The 21816-nt window shown below is 46.4% G+C and overlaps 1 protein-coding gene across 1 annotated transcript in view; it reads left to right on the forward strand.

Annotated features, from left to right (window-relative positions):
- Window positions 1-21816, forward strand: part of POLH (DNA polymerase eta) — a 71966-nt gene that overhangs the window by 46964 nt on the left and 3186 nt on the right. Inside the window, exon 10 of the mRNA XM_033936611.1 lies at window positions 11631-11803. Coding sequence (XP_033792502.1) covers window positions 11631-11803 — 173 coding nt within the window. The remainder of the gene's footprint in view (window positions 1-11630; window positions 11804-21816) is intronic.

Raw genomic sequence — 21816 nt, forward strand, 5'->3', positions numbered from 1 at the left:
CACTCTTTTTAGTCTTTATTCATTTTTAAACTTACATCAAGTGTACAGTAAATATCAACCAAATATAATACAACATCACTTGAAAAATTTTCAATATCATACACCAAGAAAATTTAACCCCCACCCCCTCCCAAATTCATATACAACTAATATATACCACATGAAAATAATATCTTACGACAATCATCTATATATTCTTAATGGAAAAACAAGAAATCCCCCCCCCAAAAAAAAATCCACATGTGTATTAAGATTGGGAAAAGTGTAACTTATTCATTACTATAATTTAATAATGGTCTCCACACATCCTTAAATTTATTATAATAACCTTTTTGAACAGCCAACGCTCATTCCATTTTATACACATGACAAACTGAAGACCACCAAAAACAATAATTCAGTCTTCTACAGTCCTTTCAATTATGTGTTATTTGTTGGATGGCAACTCCTGTTAATATCAATAAAAGCTTGTTATTATTAGCAGATATTTGACATTTAGCTCTCATAGTCATGCCAAATAAAATTGTGTCATATGACAATGCTACATGGTCTCTAACAAACAATTTATTTGATCCCAAATAGACTCCCAAAAATCCTTAATGAATGGACAATAAAACAATAAATGATCTAAAGTTCCAGCTTCAAGATGACAATGCCAACATCTATTAGACTTAGAGCAATCCATTTTTTGTAAACGAACAGGGGTCCAGAGTGCTCTATGCAACAGGAAAAACCATGTTTGCCTCATAGATGCTGACATTGTACACTTCATCCTCCAGGACCAAATATGTGGCCATTGAGACGCACTAATTTGATGCTTAATCTCAATGCTCCAAATATCTCTAAGTCCAGTTTTTGGTTTCTTATTTAAATAGACAGATAATAATTTATACCACTGTGCGGCCTGGTGACCCAGGAAGTCTGCCTGAAAGCATAAAAAATCCAAACTAAATTGATTATTGAAAATTAGTGTTTTGTATGAGTTGCATTTTATGGATCAGTGCGGTGTTGATTCCCATGTAAGCAGCGTTACAGTAGTCCAGCTGTGGTAGGATCATCGACTGTACAATCAGAGTAAAGTGATGCTGATGAAAGTATGGTCTGATGAGTCTTAGCTGCCTCATGGTGAAGAGGGACTTTTTCCGGATGTTAGAGATTTGAGCTTCCATGGTTAGCGTGGAATCAAGAATGCAGCCTAGGATTTTAGATGTTTTATCGACATCGAGGGTGTGCTCGATCGGAGAGTGATGCTTGTCGGTGCTGTCTATTGGGCTGTGTGGAAGTATAAGATTTTGTTTTTGTTTTTGGTTTGGTTTGGTTTAGATTTAGCTTGTTGATTGTTGCCCAATTTTGGATTTTTTCAATATTGGTTGAGACTTTGTTGGTGACACCTGACTGGTTGTGGGAACGAGGAGCAAAATGTCATCTGCGTAGGACATTATGCTTTCATCATCGAATTTGGTGTTTCCGAGGGAACTCATGAAAAAGTTAAATGGGATGGAGGAAAGTGGAGAGCCTTGAGGTACCCCACAGAAGGCCTTCCAGGAAGTCAGAGAACCATTTTAGTACTGTTCCTGTTATGCCAATTTCAGACAGTTTTGTTAATAGAAGATGATGATTCACAGTCAAAGGCAGCAGAAATGTCAAATTGCAGGAGTATTGCTTGGCGGGGGAACTGGAACCACGGGACGTACCGAGTAATTGTTTGGTTTTTGTGATTAAAGTGAGAATGAGAAGTTCAGTTCTATGTTGTTAACGGAATCCAAATTGAGTCGGGTGGAGACAGCTATGCTCTGGAGTTCGCCCGGTTCTTGCCAGACCATTTTCTCGCTTCTCCTTCGTAGATGGCATGGAAGTAGCAGGCCTTTCACCAGACCCGTCAAAGATTGGTGGATCTTCATGTGGTGGTTCCAGTTCCCCCGCTGGAGTGGGGCACAGGTTGGTACTCGATTTACTTTATGGTGCCAAAAAAAGAAGGGACCTTTTGACCCATCCTGGATTTGAAGGGGGTCAACAGGGCTCTTCACGTGCCTTCCTTCCGCATGGAAACTCTGCGGTCTGTGATTCTGGCAGTTCAGCCACGGGAGTTTCTGACCTCTCAATCTGACCAAAGCCTACTTACACATTCCTATTCGGGCCTCCCATCATCGCTTCCTGTGCTTTGCGATCTTGGGGCAATACAATAAATTCTGTGCACTTCCCTTTGGTTTGGCCATGGCTCTGCAGACGTTCACCAAGGTGATGGTGGTCATCACAGCGGCATTGTGCAAAGAGGGCATTCTTGTTCATCCTTATCTGGATGTCTGGTTGATTCGAGCCAAGTCGTTCCAGGAGAGCACTTGGGTCACAGCTCAGGTGGTGGAGTTTCTACAGTCGCTGGGATGGGTAGTCAACCTTGCAAAGAGCCGGTTGTCTCTTATCTCAGCACCTGGAATATATTGGGGTCCTGTTCAACACCTCCTTGGGGAAGGTCTTCCTTCCAGAGGCCCGGGTGAGCAAATTGCAACATAAATTCGCCTGCTTATGGCAGCCCGGTGTCCTCGGGCGCATGATTTCCTCCAAGTCTTGGGGTTGATGGCGGTCTCCCTCAACGTAGTGAGGTGGTCGCGGGCCCACATGCTCTTCTTCGGAGGTGGTCGTCTCAGAGGCATAGTCTGGATCGCCCTGTTCCGCTTCCGGGCTTAGCTAGGGGCAGGGATTCCAGGGTCTCCATAGTAGTCGTAGCAGTGTCCTCGACAGTGGCAACCCGCATCTCCAGCTCCCTAGTGTGCTGGAATACCTCCGATAAAAGCGCTTCCAAATCAGAGATTTTCCCGGAGAGCTGAAGCAACTGAGGATCGAGGCCTGCACCACTGCCAGGGTAATATCTTTAATATACCCAGAAGAAAACAGCAGGGACAAATCTGCTGAGGGACCTGCCATATTGCCAGTCGGCTGCTGCTATTTGTCATGATCCTTCTCTTTATAGAGATTTTTGGAACGCTTGGAAGAATCCGGTTGAAGTAAATATCTGTCCATATAAGAAAAGAAATTGTTTGAGTTTGGCTCCCTGCAGTGCAATTATGTGATCGATGGGGGCAGATGACGACTGGGGATCAGGAGCTCAGCAAAAAACCGTCCTGCTGAACTCACCACATCACATGACTCCATCTCTCAGCCCTACTGTCAACATCACTACTTGTCTTCTCCAGTAGTAGATCAGTTTCCAGATTAATTTCAGCAGGTAGTCTCTGTAATCCTTTATGGCATTAGAATCAACTCTGGGGGTTCTTGAGCACCCCCAGTATTGAGCAAACTCCTTGATTATGTCTAGGGAAGGGTAATTTCTATTGGGTTTAGGATCCCCAATCATTTTGAAAAGTTGGCTTCTATGCTTTTTATTGTTGAGCTTTTTTTCAGCCTTCATTGGTGAAATCATCTATGTCTCAGGTAGGTGTTTGTAAGTGGAATATCCTTTCTCTTTAGTTTCTTGGGTACTGCTTTGCTACATACATACAGTTTGTCTGGTATGAACAATAAGGAAGTGAAAATGATGTCGTACTTGATGATAATTTTTTTCTTTTAGCCCTATTAGACCAGTCCAGAAACCCACCCTGATTCATTGATTGGTTTATTTCTGCTGTGCAATTTTCCTTATATGTCGTCTTTTGATGGATTTTGTTCATTCTATTTTCAGCTTTCTTCACAGTGCTCTGTTTCATACTTCTTCTGATTCAGTTGAGGCTTTATCACCTCCTGACTCGGTAAAATACCTATTTGTCAGTACGGTATATGCCTCCTTTATGGGCAAAGCCTGAAAGGGACATGTGGTTTTAGGTTTTCAATGTTGGCTGGCAATATGGTCAGGTTTGGTTTTTCCTTGCTTCACTTCGTCTGTTTTGACAACATTAGATCCACAAGGCATTTGTCCATACATACTGGTAACTTTATAACAACTTCACCTAGTGCATTTTTGACCCCTGAGGCACATCATACGCCAAAACATGGTGCCATGTTGGGTCAACAGTTTTGCGGATCCATATAATAAACATGTTTTTACTGATCTTTTTTTTGGCTTCTCTTCATTTGGAAAGACTATTTATTGTCCAATCCCATTTTCTTGTTTTGTTGTTTAATATGGTCAGGAGCACCACTGCTTGGCTAGTCAAAATACTGAACATTACATGCTGCACTATACCCTTAAGGAGCGAATCACAATAACAATGAGATGGCAGATGAAGTTCAACGTTGAGAAATGTAAAGTATTGCATCTGGGAAGCAGAAACCCGAGGTACAACTATACAATGGGAGGGATGTTATTGAATGAGAGTACCCAAGAAAGGGACTTGAGAGTAATGGTGGACATGACAATGAAGCCGACAGCACAGTGCACAGCGGCCGCTAAGAGAGCAAATAGAATGCTAGGTATAATCAAGAAGGGTATTACAACCAGGACGAAAGAAGTTATCCTGCCGTTGTATCGGGCGATGATACGCCCGCATCTGGAATACTGCGTCCAATATTGGTCGCCGTATCTTAAGAAGGATATGGCATTACTCGAGAGGGTCCAGAGGAGAGCGACATATCTGATAAAAGGGATGGAAAACCTTTCATATGCTGAGATATTGGAGAAACTGGGTCTCTTTTCCCTGGAGAAGAGGAGACTTAGAGGGGATATGATAGAGACTTACAAGATCATGAGGGGCGTAGAGAGGGACAGATTCTTCAAACTTTCAAAAAATAAAAGAACAAGAGGGCATTCAGAAAAGTTGAAAGGGGACAGATTCAAAACAAATGCTAGGAAGTTCTTCTTTACCCAGCGTGTGGTGGACACCTGGAATGCGCTTCCAGAGGACGTAATAGGGCAGAGTACGGTATTGGGGTTTAAGACAGGATTGGACAATTTCCTGCTGGAAAGGGGAATAGAAGGGTATAAATAGAGGATCACTGCACAAGTCCTGGACCTGTTGGGCCGCCGCGTGAGCAGGCTGCTGGGCACGATGGACCTCAGGTCTGACCCAGCCAGATGCATTGCTTATCCCAGGACAAGCAGGCAGCATATTCTTTACGCATGGGTGATGTCACCGACGGAGCCCTCGGTACGGACCTTTTTAACTAGAAGTTTCTAGTTGGCCGCACCGCGCGTGCGCGAGTGCCTTCCCGCCCGACGGAGGAGTGCGTGGTCCCCAGTTTCTTCGTTTCCGCGGAGCGAAGAAGACGTGTATTTTTCAACTCCGTTGAAATTCTCTTTTTGCCTTCCCGCTCGCGTTAATTTTTCGTTTTATTCACCTTCGGGTGCTTTTTTCTTTCTGTTCAAAAAAAAAAAAAAAAAAACTTTTCTTTTTTGCTTTATTTTTTCGTTCCTGCCCCGGCGGGGCCTGTTGTCACGATCCAGGCCTCGGGGTTCGATTTTGCGGAGGCCGTCTTCCCATTCATGCCCCCGCAGCCCGGTTTTAAGAAGTGCCAGCGGTGTGCACGCCCGATCTCCCTCACTGACCCACACAATTGGTGCTTACAGTGCTTGGGACCGGAGCATCGGGCGGACTCCTGCACCCGCTGTGCCACTCTTAAGAAACGCACTTTGAAGAATCGTCAAATCCAACAAAATCTACTTTTCGGCACCGGCCCGACTATGGATTCGACCTCTTCACCTGCGGCACCGTCGAAATCGGCACCGACCACTTCGACGACGCCTGAAACGACTTCGGCGCCCCCGGCGCCAGGTAAGCCGGCTAAGAAGCCTTCCACCCTTGAGCGCCCTCCCACCTCGGTGGCGACACCAGTCCTTTCGGCTCCACGCCGCCCCAAAAAACGCTCCGCTCCGATATCGGTGAGTGCCTCGTCATCTGCCTCCTCATCGCCGGAGCGTAGAGCGGCACCCATGGAACCAAAGAAGAAAAAAGTGGTTCCGGTGCCTCCCCTGGATGACCGCATTGCGGCCATCCTCCAGGATAAGTTGCAGGAACAACTCCAACAGCAACTTAAGCAGCTCTTACCCTCTATCTTGGCACCGCTGCTTTCGGTACCAGACCGGCCCGAGCCCCGCACCGTCCAACCGGTATCCACTCCATCGGTACCTCTGGACTCCTCCATGCCTATTCTCTCGGCACCACATCTCCATACCCATGCCGAGACTATCGCCTTGACGACGACCGATCCTCCTCGGGACCGAGCAGGGCACCGGTCTTCCCGCGACCCTGACCGGCACCGTTCTTCCCGGGACCGAGACAGACACAGGTCTTCATCCCCCGGTAACGTCTCGGTACGCTCAGGCAAGTCTTTGTCTAAAACTCACCATACCGAGCCTTCCACTCCGGTCTCTCGACACGCACACACCGATGTCAGAGACCCGGACCTATGGGAAGAATCCCCTCCCGGTACCGAGGAGGATGCATCGTCGTCGGACGAAGAGCCTTCGGCCCCCGATACCACATCTAAACCTGAACAATCTTCCTTCTCTAAATTCCTCAGGGAGTTGTCGGGGGCCTTATCTTTGCCTCTGGAATCTGACTCTAAGAAGTCACAAGCTTTCCTGGAGGCATTGGATTTCGATCAACCTCCCAAAGAGTTCCTAAAGTTGCCCGTGCATGATATCCTGCGGGAAACTTTTTATAAAAATTGGGAGAACCCGCTGACTGTCCCTGGGGCCCCCCGTAAACTGGACAGCCTCTATAGGGTTATACCAATCCCAGGATTTGATAAACCCCAACTGCCTCATGAGTCTCTCCTGGTGGAGTCCACTTTAAAAAAGACTCAGGGCTCTAGTGTTTATGCCTCCACCCCTCCTGGCAGAGAGGGCAAAACAATGGACAAGTTTGGCAAGCGACTCTATCAGAATGCCATGCTTGCCAACAGAGCTAACAACTACTCATTCCATTTCTCATTCTACCTGAAACATCTGGTCATGCAACTCTCTGCCATGCAGAAGTACCTGCCAGAACACAAAGTTCCTCTATTTCAGCAGCAGATCTCCAGCCTGCTCCAACTAAGAAAATTCATGGTGCGCTCTATCTATGACTCTTTTGAGCTCACCTCCCGTGCATCTGCCATCGCTGTAGCTATGCGCCGCCTGGCCTGGCTCAGGGTCTCTGATTTGGATGTCAACCATCAAGACCGACTTGCCAACGCCCCATGTCTTGGGGATGAGTTATTCGGAGAGTCCCTGGATACCACCACGCAGAAACTCTCAGCCCATGAGACCAGATGGGACACTCTCATAAAGCCTAAGAAAAAGGCTCCACCTGCTCGCCCTTACAGACCACAGACCTCATATCAGCGCAGGTTTTCTGCTAGGCCGCTCAATCCACCTTCACAGCAACCTAGGCGAGCACGCCAGCACCAGCACAACCAGGCTCGTACCCAGTCAAATCAACCTGCCAAGCCTCTTCCTCCTGCCAAACCATCTCAGCCCTTTTGACTCCTCTCTCCAGGGCTTAGCCAGTCATCCACCCTCATTGCCTCTTCCACAGCCAATCGGAGGCAGGCTCCACATTTTCCTCAGCCGTTGGGAGGTCATCACATCGGACCAGTGGGTTCTCAACATCATCCGCCACGGCTACTCTCTCAACTTCCAGACTCTTCCACCAGACAATCCTCCCGTAGAGTCTGCTTCTCATTCAACTCAAACCCCCCTCCTCCTGAGGGAGGTCCAATCCCTCCTTCTCCTCAATGCCATCGAAGAAGTGCCTCCGGAACAAAGAGGCCGGGGATTCTACTCCCGTTACTTCCTAGTTCCAAAGAAGACAGGAGACCTCCGTCCCATTCTCGATCTCAGGGACCTCAACAAGTGTCTCGTCAGGGAGAAATTCAGAATGCTCTCCCTGGCCATGCTTTACCCTCTTCTCTCTCAACACGACTGGCTATGTTCCCTGGACCTCAAAGAGGCCTACACTCACATTCCAATCCATCCAACTTCACGTCGCTACCTGCGATTCCAGGTGCACCATCGCCATTATCAGTACAAAGTGCTGCCTTTTGGCCTCGCTTCCTCACCCAGGGTGTTCACCAAATGCCTCATTGTGGTGGCGGCCTTCCTCAGGTCTCACAACCTCCAGGTGTTCCCCTACTTGGACGATTGGTTAGTGAAAGCACCTACGTCTCCACTTGTGCTACAAGCCACTCATCATACCATCTCTCTCCTCCATCTTCTGGGGTTCGAGATCAACTACCCCAAGTCGCATCTGCTTCCCACACAGCGCCTTCAGTTCATTGGAGCAGTTCTCGACACCACACTGATGAGGGCGTTCCTCCCCTCCGTTCGTCAACGGACTCTGCTCCACCTTTGTCGTCAGGTGCTCCTTCATCACTCCATTTCTGCCAGACAGATGATGGTCCTCCTGGGCCACATGGCCTCGACGGTGCATGTGCTTCCCCTGGCACGACTCCACCTCAGGACACCCCAATGGACTCTAGCCAACCAATGGTCACAGACCTCGAATCTTCTTTCTCATCCCATCTCTGTAACATCGTCTCTTCAGCGATCTCTACAATGGTGGTTGAACTCCTCAAATCTTTCCAGGGGTCTTCTCTTTCATCTGCCCCCCCATTCCATGATCATCACCACGGATGCCTCCCCTTATGCATGGGGAGCCCACCTAGGAGATCTACGCACCCAAGGTCTTTGGACCCCACAGGAGCGTCGACATCACATCAATTTCCTCGAACTGAGAGCTATGTTCTACGCTCTCAAGGCCTTCCAGCACCTTCTCTGCCCTCAGGTTCTTCTCCTATGCACAGACAACCAAGTCGCCATGTACTACATAAACAAACAGGGCGGCACCGGGTCTCGCCTCCTTTGTCAGGAGGCTCTCCGCATTTGGACCTGGGCCACGGCCCGCAGTCTCTTCCTCAAGGCTGTCTATATCCAGGGCGAACAGAACTCCCTGGCCGACAATCTCAGCCGCATCCTTCAACCTCACGAGTGGACTTTGGACCCTCCCACGCTCCACTCCATCTTTGCTCGCTGGGGCATTCCGCAGGTGGACCTCTTTGCAGCTCCTCACAACTATCAGCTGCCCCAGTTCTGCTCCAGACTCTTCTCTCCTCACCGTCTGGCCCCGGATGCATTCCTGCTCAACTGGACGGATCGGTTCCTCTATGCCTTTCCTCCACTACCTCTGATGTTGCGGACTTTATCCAAACTCCGCAGGGACAGGGCCACCATGATTCTCATCGCTCCTCAGTGGCCTCGCCAACACTGGTTTCCTCTCCTGCTTCAGCTCAGCGTCAGGGATCCCATCCCTCTTCCTGTGTTTCCTACTCTACTTACGCAACAGCGTCAGTCTCTACTGCATCCCAATCTGTCTTCGCTCCACCTGACAGCTTGGTTTCTCTCGGGCTGACCTCTCCAGGAAATCTGTCTCAGCCTGTCCGTCTCATTTTGGACGCCTCCAGGAAACCGGCCACACTCCAATGTTACCATCAGAAGTGGACCAGGTTCTCCTCTTGGTGCCTCCGTCATCATCACAACCCCACCTCTTTAGCGGTGGAAACTGTTCTGGACTACTTGCTCTCCCTATCCAACGCAGGCCTCAAGTCTACCTCTATCAGAGTCCATCTCAGTGCCATCAAGGCATTTCATGAGCCTATCCTAGGGAAACCTCTCACGGCTCATCCTCTGGTTTCCCGCTTTATGAGGGGCCTCTTCAATGTCAAACCACCTCTGAAGCCTCCTCCGGTCGTCTGGGACCTGAATGTGGTTTTATCAGCCCTCATGAAACCTCCTTTTGAGCCTCTTGCCTCAACTTCGCTCAAACTTCTGACATGGAAGGTGCTTTTCCTCATTGCCATCACCTCTGCCAGGAGGGTTAGTGAGCTGCATGCACTGGTCGCAGACCCACCGTTCACTGTTTTTCACCATGACAAGGTGGTTCTGCGTACCCATCCTAAGTTCCTTCCCAAGGTAGTCTCGGCTTTTCACCTCAACCAGTCTATTGTGTTGCCTGTTTTTTTCCCGAAACCTCATTCACATCCTGGGGAACAGGCATTGCACACTCTTGATTGCAAGCGTGCCCTGGCTTACTATCTTGATCGTACAAGGGCTCACCGCTTGTCCCCTCAGCTCTTCCTGACCTTCGACCCTAATCGTCTGGGTCGACCGGTCTCTAAACGGACGCTATCCAACTGGCTTGCAGCTTGCATCGCGTTCTGTTATGCTCGGGCCGGTCTGTCACTGGACGGTGCTGTCACTGCCCACAGGGTGAGAGCTATGGCCGCTTCTGTTGCTTTCCTCCGTTCCACACCCATTGAGGAAATCTGCAAGGCGGCCACCTGGTCCTCAGTTCACACATTCACTACTCACTACTGTCTGGATGCTTTCTCCAGACGGGATGGGCACTTCGGCCAATCTGTACTTCAGAATTTATTTTCCTAATGGCCAACCATCCCTCCTCCCTCTTTGTTAGCTTGGAGGTCACCCATGCGTAAAGAATATGCTGCCTGCTTGTCCTGGGATAAAGCACAGTTACTTACCGTAACAGGTGTTATCCAGGGACAGCAGGCAGATATTCTTACGTCCCACCCACCTCCCCGGGTTGGCTTCTTAGCTGGCTTATCCTAACTGGGGACCACGCACTCCTCCGTCGGGCGGGAAGGCACTTGCGCACGCGCGGTGCGGCCAACTAGAAACTTCTAGTTAAAAAGGTCCGTACCGAGGGCTCCGTCGGTGACGTCACCCATGCGTAAAGAATATCTGCCTGCTGTCCCTGGATAACACCTGTTACGGTAAGTAACTGTGCTTTATGTTCTTATGTATCCACTGGTAGGACTAAAGGAAATGCCTACGTACACTTAATTAGTATGCATGTTCAGGGGGAGATGTTACAGTGGAACATGGGCAGAGTCACACTTTGCATTCATAAAGTACACACTGATATTTGTACCTGCTTTTGAGTAAGCTTGATGTCATTGTCTTCAATCTAGGTGCTATTACTGCTGGATTTGTTCACTTAACATACTTGTAGACGACACCCTCTTATAAAATTATCTCCTTAGTGAAGTAGTTCCCAAACTTTTTCAGTTCAAGGCACCCTTAGTGTATCAGTTATGTTTTCACTTTGTCCCCAAGTCAAAAGAAATACCTAATAGATCTCTCCCCCCACAATCTAGTATCTCTCTTCTCTTCTCTCTTTCCCTTCCCTCTCTCATGGTCTGCCATCTCTCTATCCTCTACCTTCCCTTTACTTTTCTTCCCTTCTCTGGCATCTATCTCCTACTTTCTTCCCCCCCTCCCAATTTGGTGGTCTTCTTACCCCTTCCAATTGGGGGAAGCATTTCTCTCCCTGTGGAATCTGATACCTCTCTCTCTCCCTTTCCCACACTGAGCTTGCAATCTTCGAGCTGCCAGCAGCTTAAACACACTGCTTTCAGCGGCCCCAGAAGCATTTACTTCTGCTTTAACTTCCTGTCTCCGCAGAGGCAGGATGCTGCAGCAGAGGAAAAGCTTTCAGGTCGTCAAAGGTAGCGCATTTAAGTTGCAGGCAGCCTTAAGATTATGCAGCATGGGAAGGGAGATGGGGTGGCAGACTAGTAGCTCATTTGTGTCTTAACCATGTTACCCCAGGTTTGGGAAACATTGCCTTAGTGTCAATATTATCCACACATTCAAGTCATACCACATTACCTCCCCAACCTCCATCTTCTCTTTTCTCTAGAACTTTAGAGTTGCCAGACAGCTGACAGTAAGCCTCCGTATGCAGGGGGATAAAAGAGGCAACAGCATGTCCCGCTGCTGTGCAATACCACACTATGAGGCCCAGAAGATCAGCAGCGATGCCTATATTCTCATCAAAAATTACAACAGCGCTGGTGCCCATCAGTCTGCATGGTGAGTCACTTTTATCCCTTTTTCAAGCAGTAGATCAGCAGGAGCTTTTTAGAATTCTTAAGTAGTGTTAGTATTATAGCAGGACTATTCCTCCAGCAGTTCAGCATCTCCCTTATCTATGCCTTACCATGTCTGCACATCCATGGGGCACACCAAGTCCCATTGGATTTTCTGGATATTCACCTTAGATTTTTTTTATGGAAAAATTGAATTAAACTTGACTGACAAGTTGCTTGACAAATGGATAGAGTAGAGCCTTCAAAAAGTTAAAGCATGCATCTAGAAAATATCCAGCAAATACAAATATTTGTTTACATTTTTGCAAATCATTAAGAGATTTTGATTTATGTCACCTATGTTCAGCTGCCCTATATTGTTTTCTCAATAGGCTTAAACCATGATGATACCTTCAGTTGCAATGAATGTATTTTGATCTGGGTTAAAGGGGCCAGTGAGTCCATTGCAGTGATAAACAAATTGATATCTGCCACACAACTCTTATCTAGTAAATATGAGATAAAGTCTGAGGGGTAAGTCAAATAATGCGGAAGATATACTGTTGACATTTACTTTAGAGAACAGTGAAAATTCAAGAATATAATGATTGGACCAGATGCAAAACATGGTAGGCTAAGATAATTAGAATAAACTTGCCAAAAAGAAGCCAGTAAAAAGAAATATGCTTTGTTCACTATGCTTGCTGCAAGTTGAAAACAGATACCCAACATGGCCATGTTTTGCCTAGAGCTGCTTTGGGGCATACAAAGTACTATATAAATCAAATCACGGGTGCAAATTGCCCTGTAGACTGTACCCCTGCTCCTACATCTGTCAGGCATCTGTTTTTAACCTGGAGCAAGCATAGTGAATAAAGGAAAATTTTAGAGGGGTCACATGATGCCGAGTGGCTGCTAACTTGCTTGGCTCCTCTCCCTTCCTGCATTTGAGGCCCTCTAATAATAATGTATCAGGGATGAATTTGGAAAATTTGGCTCATAACTCTCTCAAGAACACATTTCAGGTCTTTTTATTCACTGGAGTTGAGGCTATGACAATGAAATTACAGAAAAAAGGACCACGAGTGACTCAGAGGCTATGAAGTCAAAATGGTGGATACTGTGTGGCCCTCATCTCTCATGGCAGGAGCTGCATGGACAGCAGAAATCTCGGTGGTTTCAGAAGCATCTCTGAATCACAAACTTCAACCAGTACTAGAAAAATTGAACGATATGGGGGAATGCTTTGCAACTTGATGTTAATGCAGTTGCTTAAAGGATTGATACTCTGGAAACAGACATAGAAACACACAAGAAAACCAGTGACTCAGTAAATTTTGCCAGCACTTAGAAGAAAAATTGGAAGATTTATAAAATAGGAATTGCCGCATCAATTTGCGCCTGATTGGCTTACCGTAAACCTTGCCCCAAAAAGATCTTAAAGGATTTTCAGAAACATGGTTCACACAATCCTTATCGTCATCCATAAAGATCATAATCAAAGGCTGTGGACTCAACTATGTGCGTAAAGATATAATTCTAAGAGCACTTTAATCAGGCAAGGTTTTGAAATATCAAACTCAAAAGTTCTGTTTTCAAGATTATTCTAGTAGTGACTTCCTTGCATAAAGAGTTTGCTCCATTGTGCTCTCAACTAGCTCAAGCAAAGATTCCATTCATGCTGTTGTACCCAGCAAAGCTAAAAATTACACATCAGGGCCAAAGACAGTTTTTTGTTAAACTTCAAGACATCCAGCATTTCCTGCAACTACCGTATTTTCACGCATATAACGCGCGCGTTATACATGATTTTACAAACCGTGTATAACCATGTGCGTTATATTCGTGAGTGCGTTATCCCCCTTTTTTTTTAACATAGTTCCCCCCCGACGTCCGATTCCCCCCCCCCATCGCAGGACCGCTCGCACCCGCACCCCGAAGGACCGCTCGCGCTCGAACACGCACCCCCACCCCGAAGGACCGCTCGCACCCCCACAGCCTCCCCCCCCCCATCATGTAGAAGTTTCCTACCGTCGTCCTGCTGCTTCCTCTTCCAGCGGTCCCGCCCTTTCTCTGACGTCAGCTCAAAGGACCATCAGTTTACTGTGGAGCTGATAAGCTGTTCTTCAGAGTCTCTCTAAGTGCATCAAACTGATATATTTTTGTGCCTTCATGTTTTGGTTTTTTCCTTATATTTAGTCATATTTTTCTATTTCATTTTCTATTTTTTACTGAGGCTTTTTTTTAACCTATTTCAGACCAGGAGCATCGACTTGTTTTCAGTATACCATCTACTTGACCTCCCCAGCCAATTGAGTTTTGACCTAGCATAAGCAATTTTTCCTTTGATGTTCAGGGCTCGTAGAGGCTTCAAACAGTGTAGTCAATGCCATAGGACCATTTAAGGTACAGACCCACATGATTAGTGTGTCTAGGTCCTAATCATTGAGATATATCTTGCATGCTTTGCTTTCAGTTGCCAAAGAGGTCGCCAAAGGCCAGGAAGTTGCAATTCGAGAAGTTTTTCAAGTCAACTTTGCGTACATTGATCATGCCTGGAGACTACTCTAGCTTCGACACCGGCACAAACGACTTCCTCATCAGTGCTACCATTGTCAGAGGAGCTTTGTAAGAAAGCTAAGAAGCATACACGTTTTCCCATCTAATCAGGCATTGTCCCAAGTGTCTTCACCATTGATGCACAGATGCCAGATCACCATTACTGCAGTTGGTGACTTCTCTGATGCATGCCTTGACTTCGAGGTCCCCAATGCTTTGACATCCAAAGCAGACTGCACCTTATGTACCCTTGCCAATTTATGTACCAGCGCCATCTCTGCAAGATCATCTGAGTGCCATTACAGAAAGAACTAGCTGGGATGTTACGGTTGCACTCTGTGCAAATTCCTGCATCAACACACCCAGTTTCAGCCCAGTCCAAGCACCACCCTCAAACTCCATCAAAGCATCAATCTCGGATACCATGATGTTGAGTTTCAAGTCGAGGAGATAATCATCTTTTTCCAGGGAGCACAGCTCATCTCGATGATCATCTCGATGATCTACATCGACCAGGGCTGACAACTGTCATGTAACCTCAATGTTCTCACTCAGCTGATGAAAGCTCTTTTTCATCCACTTGACTCCTGTAATCTGAAGTACCTGATCTGGAAGTCTTGTTTTTGCTGATGGTCCCGTCAGTGAGCTTCAGGCCTTAGTAACACATCCATCTCACACACATACACGCTCTCGGGTATCTGTGGTCACCACGCTCTTCTAGCGACTACCCTGATTTGTCTGCAGATGAGTCCTATGGGATTCATTCTGATCTATCTTTCCCACCTCTTTGATGAAGGTCACCTCCAGAAGTCCTGTCATTTATAAATTTATCAGATAGGTCAGGCACTTCCAATTAACATGGAACCTGAGTCAGGGTCTTGCAGAGCTAATGGATGCTCTTGACTACAAAGAGTGGCTTAAGGACTGCATAAAGGTTCCTCTGCACAATCTCATTAAAGAAGCCTTATTCAAAAACTGGGAATCTCCACTCTCTGTTGCAGTGGTTTCATGAAAATTGGATACTCTGTACAGATTTCAGTTGTGCCCAGGCTTTGACAAACCACAGTTACAACACCAGTCTTTAGTTGCGGAATCTGCCTTAAAGCGAGCTAATAATTCCAGAACGTATGCAAGTTCTTCACCAGGCAGAGAGGGCAGAACACTGGATAAATTTGGTAGGAGAGTCTTTCAAGGCTCCATGTTAGCTAACATAATTTTAAACTACAATTTTATATACATTTTATTTAAAATCACTCATCCAAAAACTGTCATCTTTTGATCAATACATATCATCAGAACATTTGAATGCTTATCAACACTTACCAATGATCTTCTAGAGAATAGAAAGTACATTATACGTTTCATCTTTGATGTTTTTGACATAGTCTCTGGTACCTCGGCAGTGTGTATTGCCTTGTGTAGACGAGCATGGTTATGGATTTCAGACCTTAGACACCAATGTACAAGATCATCTCTCCAACATATCCTGTATAGGAGACTATCTTTTTGGAAACTGTATAGAGGAGGCAACTCAAAAGATCAAAACACATACTGATTGCATGACTACCTTGTCTTCCTCCAAGTTACTCCAGTCTCAAGCACCAAAGAGATGTTCTACTGCCTCCAAACATTCCACTAACTATGCCAAATGGAAGTGTCTTTGACATCCACTTGCTCTTCAAATCAGAAGCGACCCAGGCAGCAGAAGACGCTGTCACAGCCTCAATCTAAATAGTAGTCTTTTTGACTTCATACTAGAGAGCATTGTCAGAAATTCTCAACCTTTACCTCAGGCTCTCCCCTTAGGAGGTCGACTCATCCACTGTTCTCATCGGTGGTCCCTGATAACATCGGATCACTGGGTCCTTCAGGTGGTGAGTCAGGGCTATGCCCTTCAGTTACAGAAAACACCTCCAAACCATCCTCCAAGAGAGTCATGTTTCAGCTCCAAACAGAATACTCTCCTTTATCAAGTGCTCTTGGCCTTTCTCCAACTTAATGCCAGTACCTCTTCAGGAGAGGGGCCAAGGGTTCTATTCAATGTATTTCCTAATACCAAAGAAGACTGAAGGTCTCTATCCAATTCTAGACTTCCGTACTCTCAACAAATACCTAGTAAAGGAGAAATTTTACATGGTTTCTCTAGGAACCCTATTACGACTGTTAGAGAAGAACAACTGGCTCTGCTCTCTAGACCTCAAAGAAGCCTACACACACATTTCCATCCTCTCAGGCCACAGGAAATATCTTCGCTTTCAGGTGGAAACACGCCACTTCCAGTATAGAGTACTACCATTTGGACTGGTATCAGCTCCCAGGATATTCACAAACTGCTTAGTGGTGGTAGCTGCAATCCTCCACTCATGCGGCCTTCATGGGTTCCCAATATCTAAATAGCTGGTTGATCAAGGCCCCAATGCCTCATCAAGCTCAAAAGGCCATGAATTCAATAGTGCATCTACTAGATCTCGGATTTGCAGTCAGTTACAAGAAATCCCATCTCTAACCCACTCAAATTCTAGAGTTCTTTGGAACACTTCTGGACACAACTGAGGCTCATGTCTTTCTACTACAACAGACTTCACACTATATTCCAGATCTACCAGCAAGTCGCCAGTACATCACTGAACGTCAGATGCTGAATTTTCTGGGCCACATGGCATCCACTGTTCACATAACTCCATTTGCTTGTTTACATCGCAAGGAACCTCAGTGGACACTCTTGACCTAATGGTCTCAAGCCACCAGAATGCTTACGAGTGACCTCAGATCTTCATCAGTCCCTTCAGTGGTGGTTATCACAGACCAGTCTTTCCAGGGGCTTTCTATTCCATAACAACATCAAAAAATCTTAACGGATGCAGCCGGCATCCTCACAAGAAAACTCTCTATATCGGTCTTGAGCTTTGAGCAATCCGCAATGCTCTATACATAAGCGAAGGTTGCCTCCTCAGTCAAGTAGTACTCATTTGAACAGACAACCAAATAGCCATGTACTATGTAAACAAAGGAGTACAGGGTCTTGCCCACTTTGCCAAGAGACAATTCAAATCTGGTCTTTGACAATACCTCACAACATATTTCTGAAAGCAGAGAAACAGAATATCTTAGCAGACAAGTTAAGCAGACTCCTACAATCTCAAGAGTGTTCACTCAACCCCCTGTTTGTTTTATTTATTTATTTATTTAGATTTCTATGCGGTCCTCCCATGAGCTCAGAGCGGGTTACAAAAGCACGTTCACAGTAGATTACAATAGACACATAAGGTCAGTTATATTAGACATTCATGGTCATTACAGTTATAAAGTTATATAGATATTCATGGTATATTACATAGGACAGCCATGGTAGCGTCGGACATGACAGGATGCAGAGAGATGTTCATAGCAATTCCAGGAGGTGTTTTCTGCTGATTGTATGTCAAATATTTTTGACATACATACAAGTGAGGGCTATGATAAACACCACTTTCCAAGTGAGATACTTCAGATGAGCCTTATCAATTGGTTCAAATGGAGGCTTCATCAATTGAACAAGGACAACATTGAGGTCCCAAACCACAGGAGGCAGTTTGAGAGGAGGTTTGACATTGAAAAGTCCTTTCATGAATCTGGAAACCACCAGATGAGCAGAGAGGGGTTTCCCTTCAATAGGCTGATGGAAAGCCGCAATTGCACTGAGATGGACTCGACTTGAAGCCAGAATTGGATAAGTGCAAAAGATAGTCCAGAACAGAAAATAAGGAGGAATGCTGAGGCCCCTTATGATGAGAAAAACACCACATAGAAAATCTAGTCCATTTTTGGTGATAGCATTGTCTAGTGGTAGGCTTCCTAGAAGCTTCTAAAACATCTCTTACAGATTGAGAAAACTGAAGAGGGGTTATGTTGAGAGGCACCAAGCTGTCAGGTGTAGAGACTGCAGGTTGGGATGAAGCAGAGATCCTTGACTCTGTGTAAGCAGAGAAGGAAAAACTGGTAGAAGGTATGGCTCCCTGCTGCTGAGTTGAAGTAGAAGGGAGTTACCAAGGTTGTCTCGGCCACCGAGGAGCTATTAGAATCATGGTGGCATGATTGTTCTTCAACTTGACCAGAGTCTTGAGAATGAGAGGAAATGGAGGGAATGCATATAGGAAAAGATTTCGTCCATTCCAGAAGAAAAGCATCTGCCTCGAGGCGATGAAGAGAGTATATCCTGGAGCAGAACTGAGACAGTTTGTAGTTGTGGGGAGCTGCAAAGAGGTCTATCTGAGGTGTTCCCCACTGTGAAAAAATGTGATGAAGAGGCGAGGAATGGAGTGTCCATTCGTGAGGTTGCAAAAGACAACTCAAGTTGTCCGCCAAGCAATTCTTCGCCCCTTGAATGTAGACAGCTTTGAGGATGGCGTTGTGGCGGATTGCCCAGTCCCAAACCTTCAGAGATTCTTGACAAAGGGAGGCAGATCCCGTCCCTCCCTGTTTGTTGACATAATACATGGCAACTTGGTTGTCCATCCGAATGAGGACTACTTGGTCGTGTTGAAAAGCGTTGAGAGCTTTGAGGATCGCTCTGAGTTCCAACAGATTGATATGACACTGACGATCCATACTGGTCCAGAGGCCTTGAGTACGGAGACCATCGAGATGAGCGCCCCAAGCGTAGGTTGAAGAGTCTGTCGTGAGAACCTTCTGATGGGGGGGCGTTTGAAAAAGCAAGCCTTTGGAAGAGCGCATCCACAAATGGACAGACTGCTTCAATGAAGGAGTGACTGTTATGTGTCGAAAGTGGATCGCAAACCTGCGTCCATTGAGATGCCAGGGTCCACTGAGGAATTCTGAGGTGAAGTCTGGCAAAAGGAGTCACGTGTACTGTGGAGGCCATGTGACCTAGGAGTATCATCATGTGTCTCGCTGAGATGGTAGAGCGGGAAGACACTGTATGACAGAGTTGAAGAAGAGCTTCCAGTCGTTGATGTAGGAGGAATGCTCTGAGTTGGACAGTGTCCAGAACAGCTCCAATGAATTGTAGATTCTGTGAGGTCTGAAGTTGAGATTTGGGAAAGTTGATTTTGAATCCCAAACTTTGTAGGAACCAGGTAGTCCGTTGGGTCGCTACAATAACCCCTTGAGATGTTGAATCTTTGATGAGCCAGTGGTTGAGGTAGGGAAATACCTGAAGACCATGATTCCTTAGAGCTGCTGCTACCACTATCGGGCACTTGGTGAACACTCTGGGAGATGAGGCCAGGCTGAAGGGTAGTACTCTGTATTGGTAATGCAGATTCCACCTGAAATCTGAGATATTGACGGGAGGCCGGATGAATGGGGATATGAGTGTAGGCCTCCTTGAGATCCAGAGAGCATAACCAGTCGTTCTACTCGAGAAGGGGATAAAGGGATGCCAGGGAGAACATTCAAAACTTTTCTTTGACTAGAAATTTGTTGAGAACTCTGAGATCCAGAATGGGCCGCAAATCGCCCGTCTTCTTCGGAACAAGGAAGTAACGGGAATAAAATCCCCTGTTCTGCTGTTCCAAGGGAACTGGTTCGATGGCATGGAGACAAAGCAGAGCTTGAGCTTCCTGAAGAAGAAGGGCGGTCTGGGAAGGATTGGAAGGATACTCTCTTGGAGGAAGGTCTGGTGGAACCTGAGTGAAATGAAGAGAGTAACCTTCCCTGATGATGGTCAGCACCCAGAGGTCGGATGTAATAGTCATCCATCGATGATAAAAAAGATGGAGACGACCTCCTATAGGGGGAAAAGAAGACAGAGTCAGAACGGTGGAGGTTATGCTCTGTTTTAAACAGTCAAAAAGGCTGAGTAGCCTTAGGTGCAGCAGAAGGTTGAGGTTTTTGTTGTTTCGGAGGCTGCTGCTTTTTAAGAGGAGGGTCGAGTGTAAGGAGTCGTTCTCGGAGCAAAACGCCGTTGATAGATAGGAGCAGGGCGTGCAGGTTTGGCAGGAGCTGGCATTGGCTTAGTTCTGACAATAGAAGCAAAGGATTTTTCATGGTCAGATAATTTCTTGGTGGCTGCCTCGCTAGATTCATCGAAGAGGTCATTGCCTTCACAAGGAATATTAGCTAAGCGGTCTTGAAGATTAGGGTCCATGTCAATGGTACGAAGCCAGGCAAGACGACACATAGCTACAAAGCAAGCAGCTGCTCAGGCAGACAACTCGAAGGCATCATAAGATGACTGGAGGAGATGCAATCGGAGTTGAGATAAAGAAGCAAGGACTTCTTGAAATTCAAAGTGCTTTTGAGTATCCAAATAAGTCAAGAACTTTGGTAATAGAGAAATGAGGAACTCAAAATAAGTAATAAAATGAAAATTATAATTGAGGACTTTAGAGGACATCATGACATTTTGATAGATGCGACATACGAATTTGTCCATAGTTTTCCCTTCCCTTCCAGGAGGAACGGTGGCATAAATCTTGGAAGGATGGGACCTCTTCAAGGAGGACTCGACAAGCAGGGATTGATGAGATAACTATGAGTTGTCAAACCCCTTGCGATGCACAGTTTTATACCTAGAGTCCAATTTTCCTGGAACAGCTGGTATGGTATAAGGTGTCTCCAGGCATCGACCAAAAGTTTGATTCAAAAGCTTATGAAGAGGAAGCTTAAGTGACTCTGCCGGAGGTTGAGAAAGATGCATGACTTCGAGATACTCTTTAGAGTATTTGGAGCCAGTATCTAATTGAAGATCCAAGTCCACAGCCATCTGAAAAGATGAGAAAGATAGCTGATCCGCCAATGCTTTGCCTCGAGAAGACTCGAGGACGTCGAGGCAGCCTGGGTCGAAGATGAAGCTTCGGCAGGAAAAAGGACATCAAAAGAATATGGAGACTTGGACAAGACAATCAAAACCGCTGCATCTTCGAGGTTCGGCATTGGATACCTCGAACGAGGAGTCGGTGGTCTAGTCAAAGTAGGGGTAAAGCGAGGCTTAGTTGAAGAAGGTCGTTCTTTAGAAGAAGAACCATGTCTGGAAGGATGCCTCGATGAAGGCTTCGATCGTCGGTGAGAACTGTGCTTGGAAGCAGATCTCGAAGATCGAGGAGATTTCGCCTCGGAGACAGAAGCAGCCGATGCTATCAAAGAATGGATAGGACTGGAGGCTGTAGATTGAAGCTCCAGAGGCTTGATGGAGGAACCTCGATGCACTCCCAAAGACTCTGCTCCTTGTATAGAGTGTGAGGATTCCTGCCGAGGCACTTACAAAGATTCTGGTCCTTGCTTTACGTGCTTGGATGCCAGACCAGACACTCGCAGAGACTCTGCTCCCTGCAAAGAGTATGTAATCTCAGACTGAGGCAGGGGAAGCGGCTCGACCTCGCGGGAGTCTGCTGAATGCCCAGGCTGGATGAGAGGAAGAAGCTTCAGTTCCATATTAGTAAGGAATTGAATAAATTGCTTCTCCAACATGGTCTGGAAAGAATCCGGCAAGGATGGATCCGCGTCTGAAACCGGACC

Source organism: Geotrypetes seraphini, chromosome 3 (genome assembly GCF_902459505.1).
Source record: "Geotrypetes seraphini chromosome 3, aGeoSer1.1, whole genome shotgun sequence".
Lineage (NCBI taxonomy): Eukaryota > Metazoa > Chordata > Amphibia > Gymnophiona > Dermophiidae > Geotrypetes > Geotrypetes seraphini.